The sequence below is a fragment of the Polychytrium aggregatum genome (genome assembly GCF_025602895.1).
Source record: "Polychytrium aggregatum strain JEL109 chromosome Unknown BJ171scaffold_33, whole genome shotgun sequence".
In the NCBI taxonomy this organism is placed as follows: Eukaryota; Fungi; Chytridiomycota; class Chytridiomycetes; order Polychytriales; genus Polychytrium; species Polychytrium aggregatum.
Genome location: NW_026516235.1, coordinates 358,338 through 376,182, shown reverse-complemented (window position 1 = coordinate 376,182; position 17,845 = coordinate 358,338). Strand labels below are relative to the sequence as shown.

At 59.1% G+C, this 17,845-nt stretch overlaps 6 protein-coding genes across 6 annotated transcripts; 3 read left to right on the top strand and 3 right to left on the bottom strand.

The window, feature by feature from the left end:
* Positions 1-610: 610 nt before the first annotated feature.
* Positions 611-3,280, bottom strand: BJ171DRAFT_188014 (uncharacterized protein; the record flags this gene model as incomplete). Its single annotated transcript, XM_053106149.1, has 3 exons — positions 611-2,251; positions 2,564-2,929; positions 3,040-3,280. Coding segments are annotated over 3 exons (1,902 nt in total), but the record flags the coding sequence as incomplete, so codon positions are not given.
* A 377-nt stretch (positions 3,281-3,657) lies between these two features.
* BJ171DRAFT_515258 (CRAL-TRIO domain-containing protein) lies at positions 3,658-4,614 on the bottom strand. Its single transcript, XM_053111924.1, has one exon. The coding sequence runs from the start codon at positions 4,487-4,489 to the stop codon at positions 3,926-3,928; it is 564 nt and encodes a 187-aa protein (XP_052964322.1). The 5' UTR covers positions 4,490-4,614; the 3' UTR covers positions 3,658-3,925.
* Positions 4,615-6,951: 2,337 nt separating this feature from the next.
* Positions 6,952-10,597, top strand: BJ171DRAFT_188002 (uncharacterized protein). The gene is made up of 7 exons (XM_053106148.1): positions 6,952-7,742; positions 7,891-7,961; positions 8,110-8,484; positions 8,649-8,745; positions 8,986-9,125; positions 9,304-9,842; positions 10,041-10,597. The coding sequence occupies exons 1-7, from the start codon at positions 7,033-7,035 to the stop codon at positions 10,359-10,361; spliced, it is 2,253 nt and encodes a 750-aa protein (XP_052964321.1). The 5' UTR covers positions 6,952-7,032; the 3' UTR covers positions 10,362-10,597.
* A 257-nt stretch (positions 10,598-10,854) lies between these two features.
* BJ171DRAFT_426773 (chorismate mutase) lies at positions 10,855-12,026 on the bottom strand (the record flags this gene model as incomplete). The annotated part of the gene is made up of 3 exons (XM_053107778.1): positions 10,855-11,447; positions 11,597-11,719; positions 11,948-12,026. 3 exons carry the CDS (start codon positions 12,024-12,026, stop codon positions 10,855-10,857), a joined length of 795 nt encoding a protein of 264 aa, XP_052964320.1.
* A 347-nt stretch (positions 12,027-12,373) lies between these two features.
* Positions 12,374-12,770, top strand: BJ171DRAFT_515253 (uncharacterized protein). The gene has a single exon (XM_053111923.1). It carries the CDS (start codon positions 12,378-12,380, stop codon positions 12,633-12,635), a length of 258 nt encoding a protein of 85 aa, XP_052964319.1. The 5' UTR covers positions 12,374-12,377; the 3' UTR covers positions 12,636-12,770.
* Positions 12,771-13,030: 260 nt separating this feature from the next.
* Positions 13,031-15,042, top strand: BJ171DRAFT_476899 (uncharacterized protein; the record flags this gene model as incomplete). The annotated part of the gene is made up of 3 exons (XM_053108854.1): positions 13,031-13,387; positions 13,437-13,689; positions 14,375-15,042. 3 exons carry the CDS (start codon positions 13,031-13,033, stop codon positions 15,040-15,042), a joined length of 1,278 nt encoding a protein of 425 aa, XP_052964318.1.
* Positions 15,043-17,845: the final 2,803 nt, after the last annotated feature.

Genomic DNA, 17,845 nt, shown 5'->3' with positions numbered 1-17,845 from the left:
ACGACTGATGTCGAGCTAATATCGTGCTGATATCGAAAGCTGAGCTGGATGAGCACTGAGGCGAGCAGCCAACGAAGGACGATGAGCGCCGAAACGGTCAGAGGACGGGGCGAGCTATAAAGGCGAGGCGAGTGCGTCGATCGTGTCCGGAGATACATATGTTCCCAGCAACAATGCAGCCCGACAGACACCGGGACTATCCAATCACAGTCGCCTCCAGCCATATGAAGTCGTCCGTATGTCCATTCGGTGATGTCATGCAAGCTTGTCAAGCCAGCGCATCGCTGTTGAGTGCGGCTGTTGAGTGCGGCTGTTGAGTGCGGCTGTTGAGTGCGGCTGTTGAGTGCGGCTGTTGAGTGCGGCTGATGGCGGAGAACCCGTGAGAATCGGCGACACCAAGATTTGTGCAAACAACCAACTGAGCAGCCAAGCCAATGATGTAAACCTGGATCTGGGCTGGGCCTCGATAGATCCCAAGCAGAAACGAGTCCGGATACGACAGCCGTGCTCAACGAGCAGCGCGCATCCAAACGACAGGGCACCCTGGACCATTGGCGAACCCCTCCTGCAGCCACGGAACTGGCTCGACAAGTGGCAGCCATCGCATTTGAGCCAGTCGACAAAATCTATTGACTGCGGTAGAGCAGCACATCTACGCGAAGGGAAAGGAGGCAGTGTCGCCCTGATAGAGTCACAGATGGACTCCGTGGCATAGATAGGGTTGCACGCATCACACGCATCGCACGCATCGCACGCATCACACGCATCACACGCATCAAGTGCATTAGCGAGACCGGAATCCAAAGAAACACCGCATCAATGAGCCTGTGCTATCAGAAGGGGGTCATGGTCGTATGCCATCAGGAATCCTTGTTCGCAGTCGGCGCTTTGGCCAAGCCCGAGCTGGCGTAGCTGTCGGTGTGGACAGCCAACGGCTCGCCGGATCAGAGTCGGCCTCACGACCGGGATCGCGAACTGTCTTCGGGCTGCTGCGACTGTAGCTGCTTCTGCAGAGCTCGAAGGGCAACGCTGGCCAAGGGAATATCGTCGTCGGCTGGTTCGGTTGCACGCTTGCTGCGGGACGAGCGGTCCAGCGACTTTTGTCCGCGATCCGGGGATCGAGGAGACAGCGAGTCGCTTGGAGGCAATAGCTCGTGCTGGTGCCGGCGCTCAAGCGTCGTGCTGTCGGTCCGGGGGCTTTTTCGGCGCTCCAGCGACGTGCTGTCGGCTTTGTTGGTCTTCTTGCGCTCCATCGATCCGGTGTCGTATTTAGCTTGCTTGCGCCGATCCAACGAGGCCGCGGTGGAAGGGCGTTCATCGTTGAAGCTGACGAGTGGGGCGGCCTGCTCAACAAGGCGGTCGGTAGATTTTGTGTGGCCGTGTCGAGCCGGTCGCGGGAGCGAATTCCGCCGGGACTGGCTGGACGGCTCGGCCTCTTCGCGGAAGCTGAGGAGCGGGCCGCTGGGAGGGGGTGAAGAAACATGAGGCCGGGGACTGACCTGATCAGACTCGGCAGCAGTGTGGGCCGCTGTTGGGAACGAAACAAGCGGAGTCGGGGTCTTGTTGCCGTGTCGACGGAGGGTATTTGCAAGGGGCTCGTCTTCTTCTATCCGGACGATCGAATGCACAGGCACAAACTGGTCGCCCAGACCGCTGCCGAGGGCCATGCCACTGTCGCCAGACTTGGATGGTCGCGAGATGGTAGCCAGGCGCTGAGCCATGGCCGTTTCGTCGTCTTCATCTTCACTATCGACCCGGGGCGAAACCAGTTGGCCTCTGGATCGCGATGAGTACAGACGAGGGTCGGTGCTGCTGCCGATGGACTTGCGTGGGAGAGACTCGCCTTTGTATGTGGCGGTGCGAGGCGTGCCTTCGCGGCGGGATGCAGGACTTCGTGCGATGGACTCTGCCGAGGCAACATAGGAGGGATCGGAGGACGGATAGCCGTGGCCCTGGGCGCTGTCAAACCCAGCGCGAGACGAAGACGGGGAAAGGTGGCCGTGGCCGTTGTGGACCTTGGTGGAGATCCTGGGAACGTCTCGATGCTGCGTCGGAGCTGGGTTGGCTGCAGCCGACTGAGCGAGCATCGACCCGGCCGAATATTCGATCGGACGCTTGAGCTCTGGATCATCACGGTCAGCGCGCGGGACATAGTATCGCCGGTACAGGACGTAGCCGACACCGATCACAAAGAGAGAGCAACCGACGACGACAACGATGAAGAGCCACAGAGGCTGCTGACCCAAGGGACCTGTAGACACAAGGGACCGGAGATGAGTACAACGCCGATGGGTTGGGCGATGGGCAACGAGAATGCTCGGCAGAGAGCCAAGAGGACACCGAGAATCGACCACAAGCATGGGGAATGATCCTGACGGCAAGGGAGAGACAGGGAGGACGGACACAATCACAGAGCCATATGGCTGTATAAGGGTGGCTGGTCAAGGGAGGCCGGGAGAAGGAGGTACAGCGGGATACAATCACTGGACGAAGCTGGCAGCCGGCTCTGCAATTTGAGCGGTGGTCGACACAGCGAATCAGAGACCGGGACGCTGATACGAACCCATGTTGATAAGACCGCTGCTGGCGCTGGGCGGGGCAGTGACGACGGAGGAGCCGCATTTGTCGGTCAGAATACATTGGTCGGTGCCGACCATCAGCACAACGTTGCTTCCTTGGGGAGGACCGACGGAGGCGGCCGGAGCAGTCAAACGCAGGGCGGCAACGCGGTTGGTGGTGCAGTTGACAGTACCGACTTGGAGAGAGGTACAGAGGGCGGTTCCATCGAGATTGGGCGACAGCGTCCACCCAGCAGGCAGCGTAACGATCGTGAGCGAGCCGACAGGGGCGACCAGATCGACGGCCGTGAAGTTGAACCAGTATTCGCTTGGGCTGATGACGCTGGTGGGGGCAAAGTAGCAGCAGTTGCCTGGAGAGGCCAAGACAGTGAGTAGAAGCACCAACAACAGACCAAATCCAAGGCTGATGAGCTGGCCGTTGGGCATGCTGCTGAACAGCCAGCCAGGGATTGACACCCACCCAGAATGTCAGATGATTGGCTGACGACTGAGCCCAGCAGGGCCAGGAGCAGATAGAAGACGGACAGCGCTCTCATGATGAGACTCGAGGGAAGGACGGGTGGAGGGCTCGCGGTAGGAGGCCCGGGTCGAAGGAGCACCAACGGCGCTGGGGCGTCCTGGATGCGATGGGGACGGAGGAGGAGGTGCAGGCCAAGACGCTCTAAAGACTTGGCTGGGCTGGTGAAGAAAAGCGTCGGCGAGGGCCAGCGAGGGCCAGCGAGGGCCAGCGAGGGCCAGCGAGGGACAGCGAGGGCCAGCGAGGAGCCAGCGAGGAGCCAAAAATGGCGCTGCGCCGAGAGGCTCGGCGGCCAACAAGCCAAGACGAAAGTTGCACGAACACCAACGAGGAGGGTTTGGGCGGCAGAAGGACAAGACCCTGGTACAGACAGCGGCTCATCGCAGCTCTCGGCTCATCGCAGCTCGGCCGTCGCTGTCCCCTGCCGGACCCAAGGTCGCGGACAGCATGCGGCTCTTGCCGGACGACGGGCCAACGATTCACAGGTCGATGATCCGCGGAGCCGGACGGATTTGTGCGAACAACGACTTGCTGTCTGGGGCTTGGATCCCAACAAACAGCCTCCGATCATCCCTCATGGAGCCGATAGCAGTCCGCCGCACGACTCCAAACCTCTGCTGGACGCCTCGCGGCGCATCTCACCCACCCCTCCTTCGATTCTGGCCGCAGAAATAGGACGGCCATGTATTTTGGCGTGGCAGTGGCTATTGGCATGGCGGTGGCTTTGGCCTCTCCTCCAAACGGTTGCAGCAAACGGGCAGAAGCATTCGGGGAATCAGGGGGGAGCACAGTGCAGAGCGCAGACTGCAGACTGCAGATCGCAGGCGCCTCAGGATGACGCCTGGGTGTCTCGGCTGGCCATGTCGCGGAGGGTATAATCTTCAAACTCGGGCTTGGGGAACCCGGGCACGGAGCCGTCGTTCCATGGGCCAACGTCGCCGGTCTCGCAGCCGTTTGGGCATCGGCAGGTGCCGCCGTACGAGGCAGGTAGACAGTCGGCGTCGATGCACTCCAGCAGCTGCTTCTGATACGAGGATCCGAGGATCGAGATCTTGTTGACCGTGTTCTCGTCGAGCATCAGCTTGACCACCGCCCACACCGTCGTAAACAGGGTCGGGGCATTGATGATGAACATCTTGCCAAGGGTCTCGGGATAGTAGTTCTGGGCAATCTCTGACACCTGGCTGACGAGCTTCTTGACCGCGCCAAACTGCGTGAGAGGCACGCCTTTCAGATCCAGGATCGTGCAGCTCTGCTCCAGCTTGACGCCTTTCTTGGCCGAGCATGCCGCCAGTCGGTAGTTGAGGAACTTTTCATACTCGCGCACATAGACCTTGATCATCCTCTCTGGCGTTGTGATCTCAAAGAGCTTCTTCATGTCGATAAAGCCCATCTGCTCAAAGTACACTGGCCGGCCGACCTTGTCGGTCTTGTGGTAGAACCTCGGGTAGTATTTGCGCACCTCAGGGCCTTCGGGATAGGTGAATGTGGCAACGACGTCGCTGACGTGGAACTCTTCCCGCCACTTTTCGCAGGTGGAGAACATGAGCTTGGACTTTGGGATGTCATACTTGCGTGCGCGCAGAAAGCGGTAGAGCAGGGCGTCGTCATGCGCGTCGGGCTTGTAGAGCCCGTCGGCCTGGAGCTCGGACTTGAATTTCGCCAGGACTTCCTCCTTGTTGACTTGATCTTTGGCTGACATGTTCGTTGAGGCCCGAGGCGGCGGCTGCGATGGTTGGTTGCGGGCGGTGCTTGCGGGCGATGGCTGGTGCTTGGCGGCTACAGCTCCACTCTGGAGGATGCGCGGTGAGTGAGGGAATGCGCTTTGATGAGAATGCAAACCTATCGCTTCGTAGGCAGAGCTGGACTATGCCCAAAGGAATCGAAAGCGACCGGAAGCCGCCCAGCGGATGCGGTGCGTAGAAGCAAGCGTGGAAGCGAGTATACGCGTGGGAGCGACGATGGCCCCATCACGAAATCGCCCCGAGATAGTCCTGCTCGACAGCTGAAGCAACGCCCAGACTGGTGTTTTTCTTATTTTCTATAATCAGCAGTGCTGCCGCCACGGCGATTCTGCTGTCTTGAGGCCTGCTGAGCCGAGCCCGTCGTCCGCGAATCTCCACACAAGGAAGAACATACCTGGGACTCAATTCGAGAGCGGGTGGGTGTGTTCGCAGAAGAGCAGCGGCTTTGATAATCGAGTGACAGAAAGCCAGATGCAGATGCAAGACTCCCCGTTTCAAGGACTGCCCTTTGAGCCGCGCTTCTTTTTGAAGCCCTGCAGCGAAAGCGTTAAGGTTGATGCAACAGAGCGCAGCGAGCCTCCCTGGGGAGTTCCAGGTCGAAACACAGAGCTTCCAGGATTCAATTTGTTTGTCGGGGGGTCACGGGAGGCCCGCCCTATTGGCAAGAACTGCCGATCAGAGCAAGAGCGCGGGCGAAACTTCTGGCTCTGGAGGTCATTTGCAATCAAAGGGACTACTGTCTCGGCTGAATGCGGTGGTGGTGCAGGACGAGTGTGGGAACGGCCGACAAGCCGGGACGACTGCGGCTTCCTGATGCGGGCATATGAAGTGCTGAATTTTTGTTTCTGCCCGATCTGCATTGACCTGCATTGATCTGCATTGATCTGCATTGATCTGCATTGACTGAAATCCCTACAGCACCCAGGGTCATCATCCACCAAGGTCATCGACCACCCAAGGCCATCAACCGCCCAAGGCCATCAACCGCTCAAGGCCAACATCAAACAACGGCAGCAACCGCCACACCACCCAGACACAATGAGAGGCGGATATCGCGGAGGCCATCACGGCCGGAAACAGGGAGGCCGAAAGCCAAACGACACAACCAAGCTGCCATCGGCGCTGCTCGAGACGCTTGGATCGCAGGGATCCAAGGCGGCCGAAGGAGGTGCGTTTGTAGCCTCTGCCATGCACATAACCACGGCGATGGGCAGAGCATCGGACGCTGCAAAGGACGGCTTCGAGCAAGCAGATGCCCTCACTTTTGCTTTGGCCCGACTGACACTGACCCTCCGCGTCGCACCTCGGCCAAGCAGACGATCTGGATGCCCGATTCAACTTTCGGTATAACAAAAAATCGCTGAAGCGCAAGGACCTGCGCAAGCAGAAGCGGCTCGAGAAGAAGCAGCACAAGTTTGAGCACTTTTCGAGGAAAAAGTCTGACGGCGCTGACAGCGATGATGACGTATGTTGGGAGACTGGAGGCACGGGCGGAAGGGCATGATTTGAATGGGTGGGTCGCGGAGAGAACAGGAGCCCCAGCCAGATCAGTGGCTAACCGGTGCTGAGACATAGATGGATGAAGCGATGCTGTCGGAACCGGTCTCGCCTCGATGCTGCGAGAGCGATGCTGCGACAACGGCGTCTGATCATCGATGTCTGATGATCGCCGCGGCTCGATCCGTGCTCTCCAGACACCTAAAAACCAGACGACCAAGAAATCCTCCAAGCAAACTGCCGAGACATCGGGTCCTTCAGCCAAGCGACAAAAGCTCAGCGACAGCTCCAAGAAGGACCGCCACACATCCGCCGGTGCCGATTCTGTTGTCGAGAAGCCTGCCAAACTGACTGCCTCCGAGAAGAAGGCGCTCGAGAAGCGGCAGATGGAGAAACTGGCGGCCAAGAACCCACAGCTATACAAACTCCTGAAACAGGACCGGCTCATCGACGACGGCGCTCCGATCCCAAGCAGCTTTGATGAGGACGACCGCGACATTGCACGCTATGCGAGGTTGTTGGGCATCAAGCGGGGCAAGAAGATCCCGAAGGCCTTTGGAGAGGATGGCCTAGGAGGTGAGCGACTGCGAATGGATCTCGGTTGGCAAGCGGTGGACTCTGTAGAGCGTGTTAAACGATGGACGGAGAGGCTCGGGACTGAACCGAATGCTCGGACATCCTTCACACAGAATTCATGGAGGGCTTTGAGGAGCGCTGGGTCAAGAACAAGTCCAAGGATGACGACAGCGATGCTGCTGGTGATGACGAGCAGAATGTCGATGACGACGAAACGGAGGGCCAGGGTACAAAGACAGTCACGAAGAAACGGAAGCAGAATCTTTACGGGTTTGAAGACGACGAGAGCGACGACCAGGACCCTCGCGAAGCCGGGGAAACGGCTGTTGGTGAACATGATGAAGATGAAGATGAGGACGAGGGCGAAGATGATGAAGACGACTACGACATTGATGCTGAAATGGATGCCTTTGATGATATCATCGGGCTTGATCGTCTGGATCAGAACAGCGATTTGGATGGGGATGACGATGATGACCAAGATGGCTTTGGTGGATATGGCGATGAGGACGAGGGTGAAGATGATGACGAGGGTGAAGATGATGACGAGGGTGATGACGACGAGGATGTGGACAATGACGATATCGATATCGATGAGGACGACGACGAAAGTGACGGCAGCGATGATACCCACGATCGGGTTTCCAAAAGAAGCAACTCCTCCGTCAAAGACTCAAAGTCCTCTGATTCGCCGAGCACAAGGACATCTGGTGATGCAGCTCCTCTGGTTGTGTCCAAGTATGTCCCGCCACATCTCCGAGCAGCCGCCAGCACCAAGGACGAGCAGTACATGAGACTCAAGAGGCAGCTGCAGGGCCATCTGAACAAGTACGTCCTCCCCGCACGCACACAGCCCTGACACTTCCGCGCTGTGAATATCATGCATCTGCTTGTCATCCGCTTGGCGGGTCGAGTCGCCGTGGGCCGGCACGCCTCCTCCTTCTAACGTGGTTCACGGGGCCATCGGGATGCACAGGCTCAGCGATGCCAACCTCGAAAGCATCTTTTTTGAGATCGAAGCCGTATATAGCACCAACCGTCGACATGGTGAGAAGCGGAACCTTTCGCTGTGACAAACGACGCACCCACCCTGGAACCTCTCGATGAGTCGTCTGCTGGGGTCGGGTTGGTGAGACTACCGCCATCGCAGTCTAACAACGGCCATGCTCCTCCACCATCCGTCCGTTCTGCGCAGATGTCACTGAGATTGTCACCGAGCTGGTGCTGAACTACATCGGCAATCACGCCAACTTGCTCGACTCGTTCGTGCTCACCTATGCGGCGCTGCTGGCGTGTCTCTACAACGTCATGGGCACCGACGTTGGCGCCTTCTTCATCCAGACCATGATCGAACGATACGAAAAGGGGCACGCCGAGTACTGCTCCAGTTTCGCGAGCGACCCCGACAGCGCCGAGCTGCAGAACAAGCAATGCTCCAATTTGACGACGCTGCTGGGCCACCTGTACAATTTCCAGGTGGTTTCGTGTGTCTTGGTGTACGACATCATCCGCATGTCGATCAAGAGCCTGACGGAGCTGGATGTGGAGATCTTGTTGAAGCTGCTGAGGAGTGAGTATGCAGAAGCGGCGCTGCCGAGCTGTCACCGGCCCTATCCTCTTCCGAGCTGTCGCAGCAAATCTGCCTTGCATGATGCCAGACGCCTTGTCCGGCCGCAGATACTCACGCACGAATATGGTCTGTTTCCTGTGGCGCTTGGATGCGACTGCACATAGTCTCGGGCCATCAGTTGCGCGCGGACGATGCCACGGCCCTCAAGGATATCGTTGTGATGGTCCAGGACGAATCCGCCAAAAAGTCGATTGCAACAAAGTAAGCCGGAGAAAGCCGAGACGGTGTCGGCAGGTCCGAGATCCGTTGCGGCATCTCGGATCGCTATGGAAGAGCATCGGCTTGTCTGCGTCGGCGCGGAATGGCCAGCCCACGGGGCATCTGTATCCACATTACGCACAGATACGCCTCTGCTTGTGGATGTTGCATCGCCTCGCATTCTTGATGGGTCTGCGCCCCCCCCCTTCGGCTTTGACGCTGACGTGCAACTTGCGTTGGTAGTACCCGCTACAAGTTCATGATGGAGACCCTGACGGACTTGAAGAATAACAAGCGCAAGCACAAGCAAGTCGGCAACGACACTTCGCAGCAGCATGACAAGCTCAAGAAGTTTGTCGCCAACATCATCAAGAAGCGAGCGGGTGAGATGCACTGCCACCGGTGTCGGAGGACGGGACGGAGTTGTGTATGGCAATGAACGATGGCTGTTGAGCGATGCAGCAGCGATCGCCAGCGAGACGGCGACAACGGTCGACTCATCCTCTCTTCCGCAACTCTGCTCCGGTCAAATGATGCATCGGCATAATGGTCTCGGCTCAGTGAGCGGACACGAGGGTCTGCGAGTTACCCTGGACGACATCCACCAAATCGACACCAAGGGAAAGTGGTGGCTCGTCGGATCAGCCTGGACAGGACACGACTCGGACAAGATCATGGCCGTCCAGGAAGCCAGCACCCAGGCGACAACGGACCTGCTCAAGCTCGCGCGCGCTCACAAGATGAACACGGACGTTCGGCGGAGCATCTTTGTGGTGCTCATGAGCAGCGAAGACTGCGTCGACGCCTACGAGAAGCTGATGCGGCTCGGACTCCGGGACAAGCAAGAGCGCGAGATCGTGCGGGTGCTCGTCCACTGCTGTGCCGTCGGCAAGATCTACAACCCATACTACGGGCTGATCGGCAAGACTCTGTGCGAGTCCAACCACGGGTTCAAGATCACGTTCCAGTTTGTCTTCTGGGATCTCTTCAAGGAGATGGAAAGCGGGGACTTTGAGGGCGGCGTCCGGCGAATCAGCCACCTCGCCAAGCTGCTGGCCTATCTGGTCTCTGTCGATGCACTCACATTGGCGGTCCTCCGGGTAAGTGCGATGGCGAGAGTGTGTTTGGTATGGTTGGTACATCCATCCTTGGACCTCGACTTTGATGCCACGATCGACCAGCGGAATGCTAGTGTCTCAGCAGTGTCGACGGTGGCCTATCGGCAACACTCGGCAGATCGAGACTGGCGCTGACATTGGCTCTTTGGGTCCATCTTCCTGCCCTTGCTTCCCTCTCAGACCCAAAGCTTCACATCGCTCAACAAGCTGCAGGTCTTGTTCGACCAACTCTTCTTTGCGGCACTGTTGGGCTCGCTCACGAGCAAGTCAGCATCGGGTCGGTCCTCTGCCGATCCCGATGCACCTCTGCAGGCGCTGCTTTCGAAGATTGCCCAGCCCAACTACGAGGCCCTGCGCGAAGGACTGGCGTTCTTCCTGTCGCAGCATATGTCTTCCCAGAAGCTCGAGCATGTCAGCGTCATCCAGCCTGAGGAGCGCGAGACGATCAAAAAGCGAATCAAGAAGGCCAAGGCCGTCTTGCTGGGCCAGGCCGTGCTCTAGTTTTGTGAACGAGACTGGATCAACAGAGCTGCACGTAGACTCGTGCAAAACCACCCTTTGTCAATCCCAAGATGGTCAAGAGATTGAGAGGGCACGGGCGAAGAATACAAACGACCGCTCTATTCATCGCTTGAAGCGCAGTGGGACATCATGGGGCCGCCCATCGAGCACACCGGTAGTCGGGATAGATGGTAGTCATAGAAAACACAAAACATAGCCCGCCAGTCGGTGCAAGTCACAGTTCCAGATGCGAGGAGTGAGTGGGCCAAATCAAGGTGCGGGAAGGGGAGTCAGCGTGGGGAGGAGGGAGGTGGACAGCGACTAGATAGTGCCTCCATCCGACAACTTGCCACGGCGCACTGGATGACGGCCGAGGCGGACGGGATCGAGATTCGAGAGGTAGTCGTGCTGCTGTCCTTATCAACATCACCGTCATCCCTCCTCAACTCAACAACTGAGTCTGTCCGGGTTGATGGAGAGAGAAGCGCGACCCTCAGTGGGTGTAAGGAACTTCGGGAGTAAAGTCGGGGTAGTTCAGCCGCTGGAGCAGGTAGTCCACCTCGACCTGCTTGGTGAGCGGGATGATGTGTTCCTCGTAGAGATCGCTGACGAGCTTCAGGGGCAGACGCAGATGGCCCGTCGAGGGCTTGTCGCTGTCGTCGATCTCTTGGCCGTAGATCATGGCCTTCTTCTCGACACGGCGCAGGAGCCGCTCCTCGACAGCGGCGTTGGTCAGCAGCGCCATGAGCCCGTCACGGTCCTGGGCCTTGATCAGCGCCACGTACTGGTCATGCTGGGCCGGGTCGTTGAACTTTGCCTCGGCCACGTACTTGCCCATGTGGATGCGGCGGGACAGGATCTGCAGGGCCTCGACGTCCTTGGTGGCGGACGAGCCATAGTTGCCGTCGTCGCCGTCGACACAGATGAGGGGCACGATCTTGGAGGTGTAGAGCTCGACGAGTTGCTGGTTGACGTTGATGTCGTTGGGGATCAGGAGCTTTGGGAAGGCCAGCGGGGGCAGTATCGGCTCGGGAAGGTTGGCCGTGAAGGGGTATTCGTCTGGGGAGGTGTAGCGACGGACCTTGGCTGGCAGGAGGCGAGGGCATATGGGGGACGGAGGAGGAGGGCAGATGAGTCTGTGTGGGCAAGAGGTAGCCAAGGCAAGACGAAGCCGGGGAGAGACCCCGAGGTGATGGACGATACTGCTGAATTGCAGCTGGGACATGCATCCTCACCATGGACACACTCGGTCTCGTGGAGAAAGTACTCGAGGAAGGAACCGTCGTAGTCGGAGAACTCGAAGCCCTTGTGCTTGTAGATGATTGTGTTCTGGGAAAAGAGCGAGCGCTCGACGAGGGCTGGGCGATGGGCATGAAGGAGGGCAGGGCAGCGTCAGCGGCGCCAAGGCAGAGACGGCACTGGTTGGCACAGAGAGGCGGCCACCAGCGGAACATGCGATCGGCAAGCACGCAGCTGAGCCGAGCCCAGCCGAGCCCAGCCGAGCCCAGCCGAGCCCAGCCGAGCCTGTCACTGGTGTGCCAACAGCGATAATAATGGCGTCGCCCAGATGACACAGCGCAGCATACCAAAGATGATGGTGTCCTCCATGCGAACAAGCTCGTCCCGGAGCTTGGACAGCGAGATCGGGGTGTCGAAAAAGTTCATGGTGTTGGCCGGGTCGTCGATGCGGATCATTGATCCTCGCGGCGATGGTGGGGGCTGGTGGCGGACAGAAGGGCGATCGAGATGGTCAAGATGCGGATGGGAAAGCCGGAGGATGCCACCGAGGTGGTGGATGTGCTGGCACGTGGGCGGCTGCGATGACTGATAGCGCGGCGGTGACACAGATGTTATCGGCACAAGCCACAGGAATCACGTGTACCTGGTGGCGATGCATCGAGCCGGATCGAGTGCGCGGCACTGGAGCCGGCTGGATGGTCTGTGATGTTTGTGATGTTTGTGATGTTTGTGATGTTTGTGATGTTTGTGATATTTGTGATGTTTGTGATGTTTGTGATGTTTGTGATGTTGCTGCTGTTGATGTTGCTGCTGATGGGGTGGTGGTGGTGCATATTTGTATCGGAGCCACGCAAGAGACAGCGGCGGCCATCGTGCTGCTTGTCGGCCAGCAGCTCGCAGCCAGAGCAGTCCATATGGCAACCACGGGCAGACATGCTGTTTTGGGCGAGCCTGCTGGGCAGCATGCGGTTGGAGAGCGCCGGGCATCCGGGAGGCAGGACAACCGGGCCGCTCGCGGACTGGTGCGGGCGTTGATGGTCATGATGCTCCAAAGGCGGTCGTCAAGCCGGGAGACCCGATCGATGCTTGAATCGCACACCGGGCCTGCGGACTCGGGATCATCGGCGGTCGGCCAGGAGGACAAGATGGGCCCGCTGGTCTCGAGCGGCGGAATGCAGTGACCAGTCGTCTTCGTCGCTCAGTCGGGACGAGCAGGAACGTGCAAAGAGTGCCGCGGGGGGCAGCACGTCGCTGTCCGCTGGCACAGAGTGCGATCTGGAGCACGACCATGAATGCTCTCTGGCCAAGACATGGCTCGATAGTGCTGCTCGGGCCCGTCGCGAAAGACGACACCGTCGTTAACAATCCGCATCAGTCCGGTTGCGCTATCAGCACCGTGCTGCTGACGACCCGACTTCAACCACCGCAGCATGCCTCCCCTCGCCCCAAACTCTCGCACCCCGTGCTGGCGCGGCCGAACGCACGAGCCGACCCCGACGCGGTTCCAGGAATGCACGCGCTCCTTGTGCCGAGGCACAGCGCACCGTCACCCCTTGAGGCCCCTTGTGGCCGTGGGGATACATCTGCGCGTGCGCTCGCAGCTGGGTCTGGACAGGGCTGCGGGCGTGGGAATCGACGGGCCACTGCCCCTCTCGCTCTGCTCTGGCGTCCGCTTGCTATCACTTCCCTCTGCTTGCTTTCGCTTGCTTTCGTTCGCGGACCACATGGGCAAGACGAAGGCGGGAAAGGGAGACCCGTCGCTGGGGACCATGTTTGCGCTGGCAAATGTACCCGCTGCTCGCGATATCCCGGCTCGCTGCGACATCTCGCTCGCAGCTGCATCCGGCGACACTCCCATCCCCACGGCACTCTCGTCTCGTCCAGCCGTATCACATCTGTGTTCACACCATGCTGGGCCGCTGCTCGGCGCGCTGGGGCGGCAGCGGCAGTGGTGGTGGTGGAGGAGATGCGCATAACGGGGGCGGCCCCAGCCAAGGTCGATCCGTCTTTGCTGTTGCCGGCGTGACCGCCGCCTGGCCCGCCATTCGCAAGGAAGTGCTCTGCCGTCGCAACAGGTCGACAGCAGCAAGTAAGTCTACAGCCGCAATTCGACAGCAGCAAAGCCCTTCCGGCGCTTCCCTTTCGTCTCGCTCGTCTCGCTCGTCTTGCTCGCACGCCTTGTCCGGCCCACCAGGTGCCTCTCTTGTTCGATCCGAGCAACTCCCACACTCCCGGCTCGCGGTTGGCGCTCTCGACGTTTGCCCCTCGCCCATGTCGCCGCACCAATCAGTCCCGTCCAGCCCTTGGCCGCCCTTGGCCGCCCCTTCATCCCCCAGCCCCGTGGTCGCCGTTGGTCTCCCAGGCCCCCCTCCTCCATCGTGCTCTGGTCCTGTGGCTGCTGGGCCTATAATTGTGCACGGATCCGCTGTGCCCTCTCGGCTCCCTCGGTTGTGTTTGGATCTCATCGTCTTGCCGCTGCTCTGCTCTGCTCTGCTCTATCCTCGAGGCTCCCGTTCCTCTCCATCGTCCCTCTCCTTCCTGCACCCGGATTCCCACAAAGACACCCCACGCTCGTTCTTTGGAGGAAGACGTCGTTCCATCGATTCACCACAGCAGCCCAAGACCGTTCTGTCTTTGACCATTGCGCCTCAAGCCATCGCTCCCTCTCTCGCCCTCCGGTGGTCTCCGTTGCCTGTCCACCGCCTCAGCAGTTACTCTTGCCTCAGTCGTTACTTTTGTTTCCGTCGCCGCTCGCCACTTGCCTCTTGCCAAAGCACGTTCCTTCCTCGCCCAGCACAACACATCCTTCGCCATCGCACTGCTTCCTTGCCCCAAGCATCCCATCCTTGCTTTCTCGCATTCCAGCCCAGCCCAGCCCAGCCCAGCCCAGCCCAGCCCAGCCCCCATCAAACCAATGTTGACTCCGGCCGCCGAAGAGGACGAGTGCTTTCCGTATTCCAGCCCCCAGGCCCTGCCACGCACCGAGCGCCTGTCCAAATTTGTCAACTACTTGATCCATGCCATTCTCCAGCGCCTGCCCGACAATGTCAAGTCGACACCGGCCCTCTACCACAACAAGGGCTTCCAGCAGTCCTCCGAGCTGATCCACTCGGTGCTGCGCTCCACCCAGAACTTTATCCCGCTCTCGGTCATCATCCTGTCGCTCATCTTCATCAGCGATCTCTCTGTCTCGCCCTTCAAGATCTCGGCGGGCTCCGAGCCCCACCTGTTCCTGGTGTCGCTCATGGTCGCCCACAAGTTCTCGGACGACTATGCGGTTGTGTCGACGACCTGGTCGCGCATCTCGGGTCTGCCCCAGGGCCAGATCAGTCTCCTGGAGCGCCAGTTTTGCCAGGCCATGAACTACAACTTCACGGTCGAGCCCGAGGTCTTTGGTCGGTGGCAGGACTACTTTGATGCCCACGCGGCGTACTGGCTGTAATGCCCGGCGATGGCTCTTCCTCCTCCTCCTTCCCCAGGGCGACTCTCTAGGGAGGAGTGGCTTGCTTCCATCGATCGGTCACTGGCGCTCCATCGTCGTCGCCATCGTCATTTCCAGCTCCATCGTTGTCATCACCACTACCGCCACCACCGTCGTTGTCGAACCTTTCGTATCCGCGATTGCGGTCTCGGTATTTCGACTCTGGTTTCTCGGCAGTTTACTCGTTGGACCCTGGATCCGGCCTGATCCGCATACCCCCCTGCTTCGTCCCTCTCTCGGGATACAGCTCCACTTGCAAGTTCCTCCTCTCCTCTCTCCCCTGCCAGGCCCTGCCCTGCCCTGCCTTGCCTTGCCTTGCCTTGCCTTGCCTTGCCTTTGCTCCTCTTTCTCACCTTTCACTTTCTCCTACGAGACCAAAAGAAAAATATCTAGTTCCGAGTGTTCTTCCTCTATGTTTCTGTGTTGTGTTTGTTTGGTGCGGTGCACCCCTTTAGCGTATCTTTTGTTTCCGCCTCGCTTCTCCATGTAATGACTTATCCGACCCTAGTTAAGCCAAATCCACCTAACCCACTCCTACCGACCCGTATCCCCCTCCCTATCCCTTAAAGCCGAAAAACAAACCGGAAAACTCCAAAATAGCAGAGAGAAATAATCAATATTTGATCATCCACCGTACTGTGCTCAAATCGCTGGCTATTTCAGGGAGAGGGCTGGGGCAGACTTGCAGGAGGGCGGTTCGGCCAAACGCCATGGTCCTGATCATCCGTCTGTCGCTGGAACTGCTTGGTGGCACCACGGTTATGAGTTCATGATGCCTGTCGCGATGCTGGCCGGATCTCGCCTGCGCTCATTCTCCATCGCATCGCATCGCATCGCATCGCATCGCATCGATTTCAAATTGGCCTTGGAGTGGGGAGAGGCCCCGTCGCCGCTCGCCCCCCCCCAGCAGCAACGCACCAAGCAGCAGTCCGTTGGTCTGGTGACGAGTACCGCCGCATCAGTCGCCCTTCATGGGCCCAGGGCACATGCACAGCTCACCCCGGTCTGCCTCAGTCCGCTATCCTCTGCACACATGACCCCGAGGACCACTCTCTTCCTCTTTGGCGGGTGCCTTGATGGAGCCAGGACCCCTCCCGACCTCCCGACCTCCCACAACGAGTCATCAGACTCATCCAACTGCATGCATTCGTCGATCTTGGATCAAAGCATGCCATCAGTTGTTCGCGATCAGGGAACTCGCATCTGCCCGTGGCTGTCGATCGCACCCAAACGCATGACCCAACGGCAAGACTTTGGGGAGACAGAGTGACGTTGGTGGTGATGGAGGGGGTGATCAGAGGTTGGGTGGCGGAAAGGACTGTCGCCATGCGCACCAGATCCCCGGTCCCGATCCAATATGTAAACCTCCTCCCGGGCTCGGACTTGGACTCGGACCCGGATTTGGGACTTTGACGAGGAGTGAGATCTGAAAATACAGAGACCAATGCCCAGTCGTCTGCCCTTTCGATCTGCCTCCCCCCCTCGGACTCGGACTCGGTCACCACCAGCAAAACGCACGCAAAACCAATGCTGACGGATGGACTAGATCGGTGAGAGCTGGGAGTGATCGAGAGAGTGCGTGCGCACAAGATAGCGTCAACCACCAACAGCACAATCGAGGGTGAGAGCGACAGGGCAAAGACATGGCGGACGGCTGTCACCTCCCCTTGCTTCCTTCCAGGACCAAACACCAGACACCAGACACCGAGCACCAGACACCACACAACACATGGCCGCCGCAGTGACCGGAACACCCCCCGCTATCTCCTCGTCGGCTTATCGATCTTGACAGCGGCCGGGTGAGAGGAGCCCAAGGACGATGGACAGCGGCGCCGTCCCGCCCGCTGGCAGAAGGAAGAGAGGAGGGGCTGGTCCGCCATGGGAACATAGATCAAGGAACCGCGCGTGCGGTTTTGAGCATGTTCGTGCGCTCGGGAGCAGCCGTCCGTGTGCGCTGGTTGTTTGGATGCAGCTCATGCAACGGGGCGCCAGCGTCAGCGGCAGAAACCGGACGAGGCAGAAGGAACAGGGGGATGACGATACCGACGACGAGATCGACGACGATGGTAGTCAGCCAGCGTGGAGCATGCGTGGTATTGCTGATCGTTCGTGTGTGAACCCACAGAGCCAACTACTCTCGGTCATATGTTGGTGGGACTGGGCGGGTTCTGTCGGTCACAACCACACCACCAGGTCGCCCATCGGTCCGCTCAAACACAATGCGTGAATGGCCACTGTTGCTTTTTCTGAATGAGCTGTTTATTATTACTGTCTTGATGGCTTCTCCGTTGACCCTTCCCTCGGTTCACCCGCTCGTACCTGGGGCCGCCTTGGTTGGCGGCAGGAGAGGCGAACACAGGAAGTGTCAGGGAGAGCTATCCTTCCAGGATGCGAGAGGGGAAACTAGTATGTACAATGCAGAGAACGAGGGAAGGAAGGAAAGAAGGAAGGAGGAAAAAACGCAGTGCCAAGTGTATCGATGGATGTGAATGGAGAGAGAGAGAGGTGGGTATAGGTTATTCTGAGAAGGGGAGAGAGAAAGGAGTTGCTTTCGAGGAGCTGGCCGCTAGTCAGTTCAAACATAACAGCTGTTCCCCTCAGCAAAGTAGAGCCACCAGTGCCCCTTGGAGTTTGAGGAGGTCAAAGATGCAGGAAGCGATAGGCCCACCCCAAGCGGGACCTAGCCAGAGGCTCCCGCTTGGGTGGCCTCACGCCGCTGCCAAAAGTTGACTGCTTTGGCAAAGCAGCTCGGGGCGTGCAGCGC